Source organism: Rhinolophus sinicus, linkage group LG04 (genome assembly GCF_036562045.2).
Source record: "Rhinolophus sinicus isolate RSC01 linkage group LG04, ASM3656204v1, whole genome shotgun sequence".
In the NCBI taxonomy this organism is placed as follows: domain Eukaryota; kingdom Metazoa; phylum Chordata; class Mammalia; order Chiroptera; family Rhinolophidae; genus Rhinolophus; species Rhinolophus sinicus.
The window spans coordinates 51,511,435-51,530,096 of NC_133754.1; the positions used below are offsets into that span (position 1 = coordinate 51,511,435).

General features: G+C 38.3%; 1 protein-coding gene across 2 annotated transcripts; it reads right to left on the bottom strand.

Moving 5' to 3' along the window:
* Positions 1–9,692: 9,692 nt before the first annotated feature.
* Positions 9,693–18,182, bottom strand: LIG4 (DNA ligase 4). Of its 2 annotated transcripts, none has more exons than XM_019731061.2 (2): positions 18,054–18,182; positions 9,693–13,549 (listed from the first exon to the last, which is right to left on the bottom strand). In XM_019731061.2, the coding sequence occupies exon 2, from the start codon at positions 13,519–13,521 to the stop codon at positions 10,786–10,788; it is 2,736 nt and encodes a 911-aa protein (XP_019586620.2). In that variant the 5' UTR covers positions 13,522–13,549; positions 18,054–18,182; the 3' UTR covers positions 9,693–10,785. The 2 variants fall into 2 exon arrangements, with proteins under 2 accessions (XP_019586620.2, XP_074185616.1); XM_074329515.1 differs by having other exon boundaries at positions 18,002–18,117.
* Positions 18,183–18,662: the final 480 nt, after the last annotated feature.

The following is an 18,662-nucleotide window of genomic DNA, read 5'->3' on the forward strand; positions in this document are numbered from 1 at the left end:
CGGTGCTGGTTGAGAATCAGGAGGGCTATCTTGGCCACAAAGGTTCCCCTGGGGCTGTGAGGGACCCTAGCCCCCCACACCAGGCTCCCCAGCTTGGAGTATGCATGCCAGGAAGAGGAGCCCCCACAATATCTGGCTTTGGAAAACACTGGGGATTCTGACCATGTGGGTGGGACAGAAGGCTGTGGGAAAACCATGCATCCTCTTACACAGCCCGCGCACAGACTCAGTCGCTTGCAGGCACTCACCTTGGGCTCCAGCGGAGGGACGGTGACTCTGGGCGTGTCAGAGACATACAGTGGGCAGACTGAGGTGTGTGGCTGCAAGGAGAGAACTGGAGGACAGTTAGCATTTTCCACTGAGGGCTACTTCTCCCAGGCAGGCAGCAGGTGGGAGCCATCTTTCTTGTGTTGAGCCCGCCCCCAAGGGCCAAATCTGAATCTGACTGGCCTGGTGAGATCTGCTGCTCCACCCTGCTGACTCAGCTGGGATCTCACTCCACTCAACTAGCGCACTGCCAGAGGCACTTTCTTCATCCCAGACCATCCTGCATTGCATTCTTTCTTGGAAAACTATCAAAGTCCACAGGCCCCAGATGGGCAGCGACTAGCCTCGGTATGCTCTGAGACTTTTGCTTACTCACTCCAGGGTCAGCACTGACACCAAACCAGAGTCTACGTTAATCTGGGGGCCACTATTCTTCTCACTCCAGTGAATCCCTGACACCCTTCCTCACCCAACTCGAGTACCGCACAAGGATTTATCAGTGGCTGAACCTTAAGGGAGCCAGCAGGTGGCAGCAGGCTTCTCGGCATCCTGGGTTGTTGCAACGTTACCCCAGGCCTGGTACTGCTGGCAGCCATCCTCAGATTGAAGTATGGCTTCTCCCACGTGCCTCCAGGTTTACCCCAGGCAGTGAACAACCACGGATTGCTTTGTGGCTCCTTCTACATAGTCCCTGGCCAATCACAGGCAGTGGCTGACCTGGACCTGCACTGGAGCCCCTCCCAAGAGGTCCCAGAACCAACATACTTGAAGGTTGGCTTTAGACCAGAGCAGAGCACCACCCAATTAGCCCCAAAAAAGGCAGCCTCAAGAGGCATGAGAGCCCTCTGGGGTGAATCCCACTCAGTAGGGTAAGCTTCAAACACAATAGCCCATAAGCTGTGGATGTGACCAAATCCCATAGCCAGCCTGATTTTTAATCCCACCCACTAATGTGCCAATATCAATCAAGGTTCAGCTATAACAAGAGAGCACTCACAACACACAAAAAGGACACTCCTGGGGTACCTGGCTCAGCTGACCATGGAGACTGTGCCTCTGGGCCCCACAGGACACCTACTACATAAGTCCACCCGGCCAGACAGGGAGACATAACAGATCTACCTAACAAATAGAAACAAACACAGACAGGCAGCCACAATGAGAAAACAAAGAAATGTGTCCGAAATGAAAGAACAGGAGAAAACTCCAGAAAAGGAACTAAACTAAATGGAGGCAAGCAAACTACCAGAGACAGAGTTCAAAACAATGGTTATAATAATGCTCAAGGAACTTAGTGAGAACTTCAACAAAGAGATTGCAAGCATAAAAAGGACATAGAAATCATAAAAAAGAATCAATCAGAAGTGAAGAATACAATAACTGAAATGAAAAACACACTAGAAGGAATCACCAGCAGACTAGACGAAGCAGAGGATCAAATTAGCGATTAGGAAGACAACATAGCAGACAACACCCAATTCGAACAGCAAAAAGAAAAAAAGAATCCAAAGAAATGAGGGCAGTTTACGAGACCTCTGTGACAACATCAAGCATCACAACATTCACATCATAGGGGTACCAGAAGAAGAAAGAAGGCAAGGGATTGAGAACCTATTTGAAGAAATAATGATTGAAAACTTTCCTAACCTGGCAAGGAAATAGACATACAAGCCCAGGAAGTGCAGAGAGTCCAAAACAGGATGAACCCAAACAGGCCCACACCTAGACAAATTACAATTAAAATGGCAAAGGTAAAGACAAAGAGAGAATCCTAAAAGCAGCAAGAGAAAAGCAGTTAGTTACCTACAAGGGAGCTCCCATAAGACTGTCAGCTGATTTCTCAACAGAAACATTGCAGACCAGAAGGGATTGCCACAAAATATTCAATGTAATGAAGAGCAACGATCTACAGCCAAGAGTACTCTACCCAGTAAGGTTATCTTTTAAAATCAAAGGACAGATAAAGATAGAGCCAAAGGCATTCATCACTTTCAAACCAATATTACAAGGAATGTAATATTCCTTAAAGGGAATTCTTTAAGATGGTAAAACAAAATGAAAATTATGAATAATAAAATGGCAATAGCTACATATCTATTAATAATTACTTTCAATCTGAATGGATTAAATGATCCAATCAAAAGACATAGGAGGGCCGAATGGATAAGAAAACAAAACCCTTACATATGCTGCCTGCAAGAGACTCACTTCAGATTGAAAGACATGCACAGACTGAAAAGTAAAGGGATGGAAGATGTTTCATAAAAATGGGAATAAAATTTTTTTTTAAAAAGCTGGAATGGCAATACTCATACCAGACAAAATAAACTTTAAAACAAAGACTATAAGAAGAGACAATGAAGGACTCAATGATCCCACTTCAGGGTATTTATCTGAAGAAACCCAAAACACTACTATGAGGGGACCTGTGAATCCATATGTTCATTGCAACATTGTTTACAATGGCCAAGATGTGGAGGGAGCCTGGGTGTGCATTGATGGAAGAATAAATAAAAAGGAGGTGGTACATATACACAATGGAATATTGCCCGGCCATGGAAGGGAATGGGTTTTTGCCTTCTGCAGCAGCGTTGGTGAACCTGGAGGGTGTTGTATGGAGTATATCAGACAAAGAAAGACAGATGCAATGTGATTTTCCTTATATGTGGAATCTAAGAACAAAATTAAACAAAACAGGATAAAACTCACAGACACAGATTGTACAAATTGATTGTTACAAAGTAGTTACGGGGATGTAGGGTATAGCGTAAGGGATATAGTCAATAACATTGTAATAATTACGTATCGTATCAGATGGGTTCTAGATTTGTTGGGATGATAGATGGGAAGGGGTTGGGAGCAGGGTGAACAAGTTGAAGAGATTAAAAAAGCACAAATTGGCAGTTACAAAATAGTCAGGGGACATAAAGTATAACATAGGGAATATAGTCAATGATATGGTAATAACTATGTATAGTGCCAGGTGGGTACTAGACTAGTCAGGGGGATCACTTCTTAAATTATATAAATGTCTAACCACTATGCTGTATACCTAAAATTAATATAAAATAATATCAAATGTCCACTGTAACTGAAAAATTCAAAAGGGGGGAAAGGTGCAGGGCAATAAGTGGTCCAAATTTCTAGGTATAACACAAATTAAGTCATGGGGATGTAATGTACAGCATAGGGAATATAATCAATAGTATTTTGATAGTGTGGTACGGTGTCAGATGGTTGCTGGACTTATCATGGTGATTACTTCTTTAAATATGTAAATATTGAATAACTATTGTGTATGCCCAATACTATTATAATATTGTATGTTATCAAAATCTTTAATAGAAATCTTTAAAAAATAAAATATTTTTTAAAAATGTGATATTTCTATACATGAAACTGTAAGAGTGGATGAATCACTAAAGCAAGAGAGTATAGTATGAAAAAGCAGACTGAATATAGAACATTTAAAACCCAGAAGGATCTTTTTTAAAAATTAAAAAGGAATAAGAGTATAAAATAGAAAAACCCAAGACAAACATGATAAAGAGATAAGGAAAAGTGAGGATGGCAATTGTGTTGAGCAGCCCTTTTCCATTGATTATGGTGCTTTTGCTGAGAAAAGTGTAATATTTTACGTAGTTAAATATATCAATGACTCCTATGAATTTAGGTTTTCAGTCCTATGTAAAGGGTTTTGCTTTTTTTGTTTCATACCTAATTCCTGAGTTCTGTTACCTTATTTCTGAATTTTTATAATTCTGATATACGTGTATGTTGTTCTTTCATATCTTTTATCATTTTTCTCCACATCTTCTAGCTTTTTAAATAGAACTTTACAATTTTGATCTGTTTTATGACCATTTCTTTCTTGCATGCTTTCATTCTCTGTGAAAATGCTATTCCTCCAATTATTGTTTTATTTACATCATATCTTTGTACATTTAGATATTTTTTGATTACTCAATTTTAGGTAAGATTCACTTCCCTGATCATTTAGGGGGGTGAAATGTGGTTAATGGTAACTTTTCTAATTTCATAGAACTCTCCCTTCTGGTACTTTTCCAAAATATAGTGGTTTGCTTTTCTAAAATTTGGCTGTTTCCCTCCCCATCTTTATCTGGACATTTTATTTCCTTTATCTCTCTTGTCCCTCTGTTGCTCAATTTTTATTTCACTCCCAGTTTATCTCCAGTCCTGAAAAGGAGAGATGGTGGCTCAGTTTTGAGAATTCACAGGGTTCAGACTATGCCAGGCCCTTAACCTTTAGCCAGGGCTCCTTTCCCTCATCTGCTTTGGATTGGACCAAACCCTTCCAATTTCAGTGGCTGTTCTCTCTGGCCCACTGTGCTTTCCAATAAATACTTGCTGACTATTTATGCAATTTTTGGTTTCATCAGGTCCCAAAGATGCCCATACAATCCCTCTGCTCTCTTCACACAAATGCTAATATCATGCAAGTCTTATAATTCATCTGTTTATCCTCACCTCTTGCATGTTTGGATTCAAAGGGATTCCTTGTTATCTGGTCCTGTTGTAAATGTCCTGTGAGTTTTGGGTTACTACCTAGTTGTTCTGTCTGGGAACTTGTAGAGATTAATAAACTATACTCCCATTGCCATCATCATCCCCAAATTCTGAAAGCTATTGGCTTTTTTGAAGCATTATCACATTTAAGAAGCCTCCTTTTATTTAATTTTATTTCTTTAAGGAAGAATGCTGTTGAATTTCATATACCAATTTTTATTGCTGCCTTTAATCCATTAAAATGGTTGCATGATCTCGTATATTTTTAAACATTGGATCATCCTCACACTCATGAAAATTGGACGCTACTTAGAAATACTTTATTGCTCTTCTCCTTGCAATATTTAAAAAAAATGTTATTGAGATATTTTTCTATGGGAAATTCTGCAATCAATGGTTATTTTAATTTTTTATATAAGTAACTTTATCTAGACATAATTTACACAGCATAAAATGTGCAAATCACAAATTCAAGGGTTTTGAGATATATATATATATATATATATATATATATATATATATATATATATCGAACACATCAATCAAAATACGTATTTTCATTATTTCAGAATGCTCCCTTTGCTCCTTTCCAATCAACACCCCTCCCCAGTGTTCTGATTTCTATTACCATAGATTACTTTTGTCTGTTCCTGAATTTCATATAAATGGTATCATACAATACGTACTCCTGGGCACGTGGCTTCTTTCACTCAGTAATGGGCATCCATACATGTAATTGTGTGCATCAGTTGTTAGTCTTTTTTGTTGTTGATGATGAGTAGAGTCCCACTATAAGAATATACCATAATCTACTTACTCATTCTCTTGTTGAAAGACACATGAGTTGTTTCCAGTTTGGCTATTATAAATAAAGTTTTGAACTTTCTCAAGGCATTTTGTAAACATAGCTGTCCCTTCCCGTATATAGATATGTGGAGGTGGATTTGCTGAGTAACAGTGTGGGTATATAACTTTATTTAAAAATTACCAGTTTTTCAAAATGGCACCATTTTACTCTCTCACTAATAATGTATGTAAGTCCTGGTTGCTCCATATTCTGTGCTATTTTTGTTAGATGTCTGTATTGAGGTTATGAAATCCTAAGAAATTATTTAGAAAGACTTCCATGTGTTCTCTATGCTCCAAAATGTTTCCAGTATCAATGTGATTATCTGTTTCTTTAAAGGCAATCTCTCTATGACATGTCACTCAGGAATCCCCAGCATTTATTTGGTTAACCTGGCTTACTAGGGGATGTTCCCGTCACCCTTCAATGTTCCAAGCACATCTCTTCAGAAAATGATTATCTTTTTTTGATGGAAGCTACGTGTGTGTGTTCCCTTAACAGAATCTCTAACAAGCTCTTAACATTTATGGGATATAGCAATCAGACTTTATTTTCTTAAGAAAATTATATATGCAATTTTAAGAGCAAAAAGCCAGGAAATGAAACTAGCACTTTAGACAATTCTTTAAAAATGCGGTGTGAAAAATAAAATTAGCAAGAGAACATAGGCTTGTTTAAGTGTTGAGAGAGACAGCATCTAAGGAAGGAAAATCAGGAAAACAGAGAGAAAAGGAATCATTGATTATTCTCCTTTCCCTCTTAACCAGTAAAATGTAAAATGAACGAAGGCAGGGATTTTTGCCATTTTGTTTATTGCTGTTTACCCCAAAAACTGAAACAGAGCCTACAGCTTACAGGACACTTGTATTTATGGATGATTCAACTTAGAAAAGCCAGGGGCAGGGGGTGTTATGGACTGAATGTTTGTGACCCCCGGACTACATATGATGAAGCTTTAATCCTCAATGTGATGATATTTGGAGGTGAGGTCTTTCAGAGGTAATATGGTTTAGGTGAGGTAATGAGGGTGGGGCCTCCATGAAGTGAGTAGTGCTCCTGTAAGAGGAAGAGACCAGAGCTCAATCTCTCTCCACCACATGAAGATATAGCAAGAAAGCAGCCCTCTGAAAACCAGGAAGAGGGCCCTGACCAGAACCCAACCTTGCTGGCACCCTGATCTTGGACTTCCAGCCTCCAGAACTGTAATAAATGTCATTTAAGCCACACTGTCAATAGTATTTTTGTTGTATTGTATTACCTTGATTTAAGACAGGAGGAATCCAGAAATTAGCCTTAGACAGGAGCCTAAAATATCTTGCTTAGAATTCTTCAATGCACATTTCTTGAGCACCAGATAAAACGCATATTCTGCAGTGTGGCATTTAAGATCTTTTAAAGTCTATCCTAACCTATTTACCTCTCTCTCACACACACAACTAAATCTGAATTATTGTATGCCCCCCCACGTTTGTGCTTTCATGTCTTCATTTATAATCTCCCCTCTGCCAGGAAACACCCTCCATACTACTATGACTGAGGAAATTCTACATTATCTTTCCAGAATCCACTCACTTATTAACCCCATGGGAGAGGCCTAGAAAAAGCAACAGATAAAAGCTAGAGAGCTCTTCCTGTATGCTGGGTGCTGTCATTCTGTCCTCAAACATCCTGAGTGACATAGATGTTGTTTCCATTCGAAAGTTTAGAAACTAAAGTTCCAAGAGGTTGTGATTTGCTCAGAATAATACCGATAATCAGTTAGAACTGGAATTGAGAGCCAGGATGACTTGATTCTAAAGCTTTTACTCTTTTTTTTCTGCACCATGTGTCTTTTGGGGCAATCCATTATTCCCTTAACTAACAAATCTTTCCTATTCCAATTATCTTGCTTCTAGTATACTGTGAGTTCTTTGAGTACAGACTGCCTTATTCAGTTTTTTACCCAAAGGATTATCAAAGAGAGTAAGCATTTACGGGTATTATACATTGTTTGAAGGTGAATGGTAGCAGTTGTTTACATAATAGCTCTAGTGCTGAAAGAATTCCGTATTAGCTGTTTTAAAGCTAAACTCAACCAATCTCCCAAAAGTGAAGATTTCAAAGGTCCAAAACAACCTTGTTATCTCAATTTCAGGCAAACCACATGCGTATAAAGCAGCTAGTCTAGACACCTGACTTTCCAAGAAGATACCATCATCCTAAAGAAATGAATGAACTCTTTCAGGACAGCTGTAAGTCATAGGGATGCAGAAAAGGCCAGTGGAGTTCTTGAACAGTTAATATCTCGTCCTGCTTTCTTGTAAGAAATCATGGCCTCAGAGAGTAAAAGCAGAATAGGTTTTCAAGTCCTCTTTAAAGGATTATTTCATATATTACAACAGTGAACAAAACATAAGAAATGTCTTCAGAGTTTATATTCGAATGGTAGAAAATAAAGTGGGGGTAGGGGTGAAGGAAAGTATGAGGAAAAGCCTAAACAAGGCTCAAAGGAAAAATAAGCAGACTAGTTTGACTATAGTAAGGTGAGCAAGGGGGAGAGAGGTCACTGGTCAGAAATGAAGTCAGAGAGCTAACAGATGATGTGGGATCATGTCCGACGGTCCATGTTAAAGACTTTGGAAGTTATGATGTGGATGTGATTTTGACTAGGAGAGTAACATGACTTGCAGCTTTAAAAGTAAAGCTTTTGTTGTGGAGAACAGACCGTAATGACGTATGAGAACAAAGAGGAAGACCTGTTAAGAGGCTCTAGTCCCATGAGTAGTAGGGATGGAAACCATGGTTATTGGTAAGAGTGGTGAGAGGTCATATTCTGAATGTGTTTAGAAGCTGTATCCAACAAGATTTGCTATGTACTAGAAGTATGAGAACAGATGGAATCAAGGACTCTATGGTTTGTGGCTATCGCAGCTGGGTGAACAGAATGCACCATTTAATGAGGAGGGGAACACTGGACCATAAGTTTGTTTGAGACATCAAGAGTTCTATAGGGAATATTTGTAGATGAAATTATGTGAGGTAAGATTACTTCAAAATAATCCAGATGTCAGTAATTATGCAAAAAGACTTATCGTTGACAATTGTTGAGACTGGCTCATGTGCACATGCAGGCTTATTGTACAATTCTCTCTTTTGCATTTAAAATTCTATAAAAATCAATATTAATGCTTTTAATAATATGAGTTTTTAAAAGAATGGTTATGGTTAGACACTTAAATTTAAAAAGCCCTTTAGACTTCATATGGAGATGAACTGGAATTCATCAAAGAAATCGGGGCTAAAAAATAGTGGGAATTATCGGCATATTTAAAGCCATGGGACAGGATGAGAATATCTATGGAGTGAATAAAAACAGAGAATTGGTCCACTACAAAGAAACTGACCTCTCCAACATTTAGAAATGAGAAAAATCTAGAGGCATTTTTGCCATGATTTTGCAATGCATATTAAGTCACTGGAAAATACGTAACTTTGAATAATTCCATTTCTAGGAATGTATAAGAAATGAATAGGAATAGTGTACACAGACTATGTAAAAGATTTATTACAAATGCTCAGTAGGGAAAGAGAAGGTAGGGGGAGATGGCATGATGAAACAACCTAAAAGTCAAACAATGGGCTAGCTGGATACACTACAGTACATTCAATGGAGTATTGTGCAGCAATTAAGAATGATGTAGGTATATTTTAGTGACCTGTATATAGTCTCACAATTCATTAAGTGAGAAAAGCTAATCAAATAAAGCATTTTAGTTTGTTTTATACTTATTTGTTACACTGCAATGTAAGTGTGTTTTGTACTTTACATTTTCTTTACCATTGATAACCTAAAATAGTAAATGTTATTATCTTTGGTGGTAAAATTATGCACTGTTTTTCGCCACTACATTTAAATGTATTTTGCACTTTTTCTCAAAAGACATAAAAATATACAAATGACCTTAAGTAGGAACCTGATTTGAATTGATCAAAAATTATATCGATACCATGACATCTGATTGAAATAACTATTATTATTTTTAAAAAATATCATATGAAATTATTTCAAAAGTATTATTAAATATTTTATTTAAATTAAGAAAAATAACAAAATTACATTAATTTGTCCCAGTGTTTGGATAACATTTCTGATTACTTACAACTAACCTAGACACAATTTCCAAAGCACCAAATTCCAAGTATTTCAATGGTGTCATGAAAGCACATTTTTCAAAATGTATAGACTGCATTCCAAAATTCAGTATATAAATCCAGACACAATATATAGTATACACACTGACTTTAAATAACCTTAGGATAAATAAGTCATATTAAAAGTCAAAGCAATTTACTTCTCTATAATGAAAGTTATAACACACATGCCATTTGATAACTATTCAATGGATTATATCCAGAAAAATTACTATGTGGACATCACTTATACTAGAGTACAAATTCACATAAAAACACTCTCTTTAGAAAAAAGTTAAATTTGGGCCAAGTACTTTTAAAATCTCAACGTTTTTTGTTTGTTTGTTTTTTTAATCAAACTGATCTAATTTTAAGTATTTAGACCATTAAGTCTCATTCCACTTCCCCTAATTTAGCTAATGACATCATTAACAAGGTCTTATTCATGAGCTTGACCTTAACCTTAAAAAAATAAACTTGTTTACATTTCATATTGAAAATAATTTGTCTTCCATTTAAAAGACATGTTTTTACAAGTCAAATTGTAACATTTCTTTTTTCTTACAATGCTTTTATTAGATAAAAAACTTATTAAAATTTTGATTTGATTTTAGAAAATCCTGTTTGGGTCAATACTATGACTCTAAAAGCTTATACATGTATTTTATTAATATCTGAGTTCAAATTCTAGATTTCTATAGGGATATCATATAACACCTTCTCTTTAAACTGTTTATTTCATCTTAATTACAAAAATCATCAAATACTACACTGCTAAAAGAATGTCTTCTTTCTTGGCTTTGGGCCATTGTCTTTTGTATCTCAAAAGTTAAAATTATTGTTTTCCTATATCTACCAATACTGTTTAAGCAGATTTTAAGAGAGAAACATAAAATGTAGTTTAGTATTTTATCATTACTATTATTGCAAGAAGTTAGCAACATCAGAGGCTTTCCTCACTGGAAAAGCTAGCTTTAAAGCAAATATTGACATTCCTCCTGTAATACACATTTGTCTATTGAATCAGTTACCCAACCTTCTTGCAGAATTTTAAACTTCCTCTTAAGAGTTCTTCGAAAAGCTTTAAAATCTCCAACACGACTATGATCCTCCCCAATGATTACATGAGACACTCCCTCAGCTAAACAAGAAACCACTTTTGCTCCATGAAATCGAAGCTCTAAGGCTGTGATAGCTAATCGTGTTCCCTCAATTTTGGTACTCAAGTCATTAATAACAGTATACAAGTCCAAATAAATGGTGTGGTGTCGAAACATACTGAGAGGAGAGTTGTCCCAGGAATAGCGATGTTCTAAATCAGCAATCACAGGAGTCATTTCTTCAGGAGTCTGTTCATCAGCATTTTTAATTCCTGAAAACACTTCCTTCAGTTGGTTCAAATCTGTATCAACAAAATAACTATCGCCATAACAATCATATTCACGAGCAAAATGTTGTTTTGTTGATGGGCACATGTGAATCATAAAGCGAGGCTGCCATGGCACACAGCTTTTGGTCTTAAAACACTCTAACAGCCACTCAGGCTTAACAACATCATGTTTATTTGATGAAATTATGTTTTTCACTCTGATGTTCTCAGACCCTGCAATAACACAGTATGTGTCTGGGCCGGGATTTTGTACTATATAACCACCAAGTTCTGCAATTTTGTTCTCCAGATCAAGCTTTGGATGGCTGTCTATTCCATTCATAACACAAAACTCCACATCTTCAAATGTATTGGAAACTTTGTTTATGTTAGAAAGGTTAGGTGCTTTTAAGTGCTCAATAATTCCAATAACTTTCTTAATCTTTGGGGCAGCTTTCCGCTTCTTTTCTTGTGGTCCATCATCACCACCTACATAAAGGTGCTTAGAGGCAAGCTTTCCAGATGCTTTCCCTCGAAGTTGTTCTAAATCATCGAGAGTCATGCATTCATGCCACTCTTTGTCTTCTCTTATCTTTTCAATTCGTGGAAAACGCAAAGTGCAGCCAGTTCTATACATTTCACTGGAGACAATCTCTGATGCTTTAATCTGAACAATGACAGAATTACAAGGTTCAATGTACACTTCTGGCTTTTCTGTTCCACATAAAATGCTACTTGGTGGAGCTTTTTTATGAAAAGGCTTCCAATGTTTGGCCAGTTTTAAACCCAGATCATACAGTTCTTTCATGGTGTAACCCGAGCCAACACGACAGAGAGTATGAAACACTGAAGGTTTTTCACTAGAAGGGGGTTTCTCTGCTACAGCACACAAAAAATGAGACATCATTCCACCCCGAGAACCTTTACCCCAATAGCCCCCGACAATTATGATGTCCAATTCATCCATCAGTCCATTTACATACTCTGGTTTAATTTTTAACCATCCTTCACCTCTTTTGTCTGGCTTATAAATGGACAGAGGATGTTTAACCATGATTCCCTCTTCTCTGTTATCTATTGCTTCATTCAGAGCATCAATTACTTCGTTCTTCGTATGAGCTTGCGTTTTTTGCACTATTTCTATTCTACCTGGTATTGGTGTAAAAATACTACTAAGAATTTCATACCTTGTTCTCAGGGTCTCACGTCCTAGTTTTTTATTATTGATCATCAACACATCAAAAACACAATAACAAGTTTGCAGATCAGAATCTTCTACCATTCTTTTAACATCAAACTTGTTCCCCTTCTGCATAAAAGTTTGTGTATTAGGATTATAGGCCATCATCTCACCATCAAGGATACAGATTTGTATATCTGTTTTGAATGCCTTATGAATGAATGGTGTAAGAGAACCTTCTTGTGGAAAGGCACCAAACTGTTCTGTATATTTATATCCATTTCGGGAGAAGTATTCATACACGTCCCCATCTTTGTGCATTTGCATACGCTCGCCATCTAGCTTGGTTTCGATGTAGAAACTCTGATTTTTCATGTCCTTCTCAATTCGTTCAATATCTGCTATTGCAGCAAGCATTGGTTTAAAGGGAGAGAATAAAGTGATAGAAATATCAGTGAGTCCTACTGAAGGATCATGCAGTTGCCTGCAGACTTTTTCCAGGTCTGTGGTGACATTATGCAACTCAGTAGCATCATTATGAAAAACTGAAAATATTATTTGGTGACTAACACCAAGCTTTAAGTCCTTTACAATCATGCGTATAAGCCACTTTTGTTCAAGTGCTGAACTCTGAGTTATAAGCTGAAGAAGACTCTTCTTTACTGAGTCCTTTCTTTTGGCAGAATTATTGCTGGCAATCGAGTCTAAAATGTCATTTACTTGCTGTATGGTTAAACTTCCTTTCTGCAAACATCTTGGTTTCAATACAAAGTATGCAATCATTGCAAAGTCTCCAGCATCTCCACGAGTTCCAGTAGGTGTTCTATAATTTAAAAGTTTAAGAGCATCTTTTCCTTCTCGAGGTAAATTGAGCAATTCAATATAAAGCTTGGCAAGCATAGTTTCTTTGATTCCATAGGCCATTCTCTCTCTTTCTAGCTGAGGAAGAATAAGTCTCATTGCTGGATAAAAAGAGTCTGTGACATCTTTTTGATTCTTATGGAGGGCACTGTGAAATCTTCTCCAAGAATCTAAAAATTCCCTGAAGTGTCTGATTTTGTCTGCACGTCCTTTACTTCTCTGTATTCGTTCTAAAGTTGAACATAAATCTGCAAAAGGAACGTGAGATGCAACAGTTTGCGAATTTTGTGAGGCAGCCATAGAAGCGATGCTGAATCCTCTGGTTTAACTAATAAAACAAAAGAGAGTAACTTTAAGTAAAAGATAAAATTCAACTAAATAATGTAAAGACATTACAGAAAATGCCTAGTTCACAATGTTTGCTAAATGAAAATAGATCGATGCTATAAATGCTATGAATAATGTCTCTTTTCAATCTCTACATTTAATGATAATTAGTTTACCTCCATTCTATTTAGTATTTATTATCAAAAGTATCACTAGTCCCATTCTCTGTGTTTACAATAGTAAAATTAATAATTCAATTCTTTCTCCCTACATTGCAACCTCTATTGAAATTATTTATTCCATTTATTTAGCACAGAATGCAAAAGATGATGGCTAATAATGATAACAACAAAAAAACCTAACAAATAAGGCTCAATTCACTGCATTTCTGGGCTTCTGAGGTGAGACCTAGCCTTATATTTCTCCTCTTTTTCTGTCAGACATAGCATCAGAAACAAACTTCTTAAAACAGATGTGTTGAACAAAGCTCACTGAACTGACATACATTTGGCTTTATAGGAAGTTTGAACCCCTACAAAACTAAGATCCTTAACAACAAAAAAAAAAAAAAAGAAAGAAAGAAAAAAGGTACCTTCTTCTTTTAGACAAACAAAGCCTACATCTATGTTTTACTTTCACTTCTTCACTACTAGCTATCTATGCCAAATCACTCTGGAATTCAAAATCCAACTCAAAATATCTACCTCACAAAATCCTCACTTGACCTGTCTCTTTTACCTGTATTTTATCACAGTTACTTACAGTTTTATAAATTTAAATTCATTGGTATGCTTTTGTTGTTGACATCCCCATGCCAGTTACCCCCACCATGACCTCCATTCACTGACTACACATGAACCAGGCACTGTGCTATGAGCAAATACAGTATGTTTCTTCTGCCTTACGAATGCATACATTCTGTAAAGAAAAAGGGATACAATGACAACTGATTATAAAATGCTAACTGCTTTAACAAAAATAAAAACAGCAAAATGTCATGACACAAAGCTTTTCACTTAAGTTCCTTCTAGTGTGGACTCTGAGAAAGATACCTGCTAAGAAGGGCTCCTGGTGGCTAACTGGGCTCAAATTTAAAAAACAGCCTAGCAGCTATTTCTGCACAGGGGTCTCTCGCACAAACTGCACTTAACTATGCCTGCACTGAACTGCCTGCCTCCTGCACTGAACTGCCTGCCTCCTACACTAAACTACCTGCATACACCGTGTTCCTGACATCTCAGCCAGTCCTTCTCAATAAAGGAATTCCTGGAATTGCATTTCAACCAACAGGACTGAGCCTTTCCCCATCCGATAGGAGCTATGGAGCTAAATCCCCATTAGCATCTTCACCAACCAATCAGAGCAGCTCCAGTCTGACAGTCAGGGCAGTGCCTTTTGGACCAATCAGACTGTGAAGATTTGGAGTATTTTGCAGGAGGATAGATGAATCAGGGATCAGGGGTAGGGATTTCTGCCTATCAAGCCAGCTCTCTTCTGGGAGTGCACTTTCCCTTTTCCCCAAAGACTGAAGACTGCATGCCTGGGCAAGAGCTAACACACCCAAGATGAATCACCAAAGCTGTCTCACTGGGCCAGAGCAGAGCAGTCTAAGCAGAGAAGGGCCATACTACTTCATAACTGAGCTGCAACACCATGGAGCTGTTCCACAGCCATGCTGTTCTATAGTCATGCTGTATCACAATTGACCTGTTTGCACTGAAGTTTTCTTCTTCACAGCACCCCAAATAGGGGATTTCTGTTGGTGCTCAATGGACACCAAGGACCATCAGTTGACAAAAGAGAGGAGACAAAGGCTACCTTGCTGGGCGAGGGTCTAGAATATTTCCTAAAGCAGTCACCACAAGTGTGAAATTTCTTTGCAGTTTTAAATATTCATGCAAGCTCTATTACAATCTATAAGGTATCGGAACTATTTTAATATGCTTTAAACTATGTAACATTAAAATAAGCTAACTTTTCAAAAGGAGACTTCAAGTAAAAATGTGTGCTCCAAGAATATAAACTGTTTTTATACTGTGGTTTCAGACACCTCCTGGTACATCCCACGTAGCCCAGAGAGCCCAGAGCAGTTTCCCAGGGGGCTGGGGAGCGGGGGAATCTACAGTAATGCAGAGACCAAAAATTCCCCACCCCAGCAAACAAAAATAATCACACACACGATCAGGACAAGGCAACATTATCTAATATCTAGTACAAGAAATGGAATGGGTAATTACTATACCACATTCACTAAACTGTCAGTCTCTGAAATTGTGCCACCAATACCTGGGGAGACACAGGTTTATTTGTTGAATGAAATGCTAAATGTCTAGAGTTAAGTTCCTGGGAAAGCATACTAGGAAAGGCCAGGAGACAGAGACACAGAAACACACACACACACACACACACACACACACACACACACACACACGGCTGGTGGTATTTAATTTGGTTAAAAACATTCAGCAGCTGTGACTGCACTGGGAAAGGTTCACAACAGCCATTTGGTGGTCTACAGGGAAAAAGGCCACACTTTTCAGTCTAATTCTTGACAAAGAAAATCCACCTCCTCTTGAGCCAGTTAGACCAAGAGATAAGCCCCACGAAACTATATTCCTGAGATTTTTATCTGTGAATACAGTCACTGCTTCCCCTCACTGTGGCTCATTTGCATAACTGACTGCACCACCTGGTTAAGTATGTTCACTGTCCTACCTCCCAAAACATGTTCCCTCAAGCAAGTACATTATAGCATATAATGCTATATTTATAATTTATATATAATGTATGTAAAATGATGTGAAGAGATACTTCTTTAAATGTTCAAATTTTGGTATACAGTTTCCAACCTATCTATAGAGTCTATATGGTCTCAAAGTTTCCCTTAAGTCCCAGGCAAAAACTCAAATCGTTTTGTACTAATGTTGAACTGTAGTGATGGGTGTGGATATGCATACAACCTAAGGCTGCTAGATAAATAAAAAGGATTCCAAAATTAATCTAAAATGACTTAAACATTTGAAAATTATTAAAATTGTATCAAAGGCAAATATTAGGATTTCCACTGCTTTTTACATGCTCTGTAATTTGATTTTCTGGATTCTAGGGGTTTTTTAGCTGATATTTTCAATTTGTGAAAAAATAAAACAAGGAGGTTTGTAGTTAGGGCTCAGGCTCGGGAGTCCAATAAATCTGAGTTCAACTGTGGACTCTGTCACTATTGCTGTGCAATATGGGGCAACAACTTAATTTCTCTAAGATTCAGTTTCCTTAAATGTCAAATGGGGTTAATAACTATAGCAATTAACATGAGAATGACAACAGATAATTTACATAAGGTGCTTAACACAGTACCTGGCAGTTAGTAAATCTTTACTCAATTTTAGTACTATAATGCTGTTGATCCAAGCAACATTTAAAATATATTACAAAGTACTAAGCAGATAAGAAGGGAGAGGGACACTTCACTTTTTGATAACCATAAGCAAAGCTTTCAAGAGAATGAATACAAGTTATTAGTACACAATAATGGCTCATCATCCATTCAGCTGCTGTCAATATCTTCAGCAGTGTCCTTAAGTGACACAACAAAACACACCAGCAAGATTGTGAATACGGGAGACGATTCAACGTTATTTTATTGGTGAGAAAGTGACTGGTACAACTGAAGTTTACTTCGTGCAACCCTGGACAAGATGATGTGTTTCCTATCAGACAAAGGGTTTACAGTAGCCTACTTTCAACCACACTTTGTGACATCTGGGGAAAATTTCAGCTGAAAGACATTAATGGTTAAAAAAAAAAAAAAAAAAGCCACAAGCCAGTGGGAACCAAGCAATTAATGAAAGACAAAGTGTAAGAAATGAGGTAATTCCTTCCAAGTCTCTTCTTCCAGTTCCACCCGTTACACACTCGTACCTGCAAAATCAATGAAATGGTCCACACCTCTCCTCTGCCACCCCCCCCCCCCAAAAAAAAAAATCTTCAACGGATCCCAGAGGAATCCCTGGCACTGGGCAAACCCTGTTACTTCTCTGAGCCGGTGGGTCCCCATTTGGTTGGGGGGTGGCATTCGGAATCAAAACATATGCAATTAAAGCAACCAACAACACGGTTCTTGAGAGACAAACGCGGGAGAAATTCTAGTTTCCTTGCCCCACGTCCCAGGAGTGGGGGTCTGGTTCAAGAGCCTGAACCAAAGACCTGGTTTCCGACGCAGCGCGGTGGCCAAAGTGGTCCGTACCCCTCACTGAGGATCAAGGGGGCGGAAGACCTGAAGGGCTTTTTGTTTAGAAATAATATATATAAGAAGTTTTATATATATATATATATATATATATATATAAATGAAGTTTTAAGGCCGACCATAAGCATTTGCAGGACTGAGAATACGCGAGATGGTCCCCTCCTGCTTTGGCCACCCTTGCCCACTTTCCGCCTGCCCAGGCTTCACCTCTGGCTCGCTCCGTGGACTCCAGGCCCCTCCTGCACCACAAATCTCCTACCTGACGCGAAGCCTCAGGCACCGCCACCAAAACTGAAGCCGGAGTCCAAAGGGCGGATTCTGCCAGCTGCTCCAAGCGCAGACGCAGTCGCCACAAGGTGTGGGGGGGCGGGAGGGGCACTGAGGCCATGACGCTATGAAAAGGACGTGCGCAGGCGCACCGCATCTGCAGGCTTGTGAAGCCGTGACATCATAGGGATGAAGTGTGCAGACGTGGCGACTCTCCGGAGAGATACTGAGAACCTTGCTAGGGTGTGTAGGACCTGAAGCTTCTCTCCTGGCACTGTAACTACAAACAATTCGCAACAGCCTCCCAAAGCAGCAGGTGCTTTTTGTAAAAGGTTGACCCACGAGAGTGGATTTCGTCGCTGCCCGAGACCCAGGAACACTCTGTGCATTGGCTCCTTACTTAGCCCATGAGCCTGAGCCCTCTCTCTGCTTGGCCTGCTCATTAACAAGTGACAGCCTCTCGGTTCTGTTCCCTGTATGTAAACGGTGATACCAATACTGATCTTGCTGGTTGGTTATGAAAGCGTGGGTTGAAGAAGGCATCTTCCCTCCCCAAATGTCTGCTGTTATTTAAATGGAAAAGTTGACTTTGCAATATTGA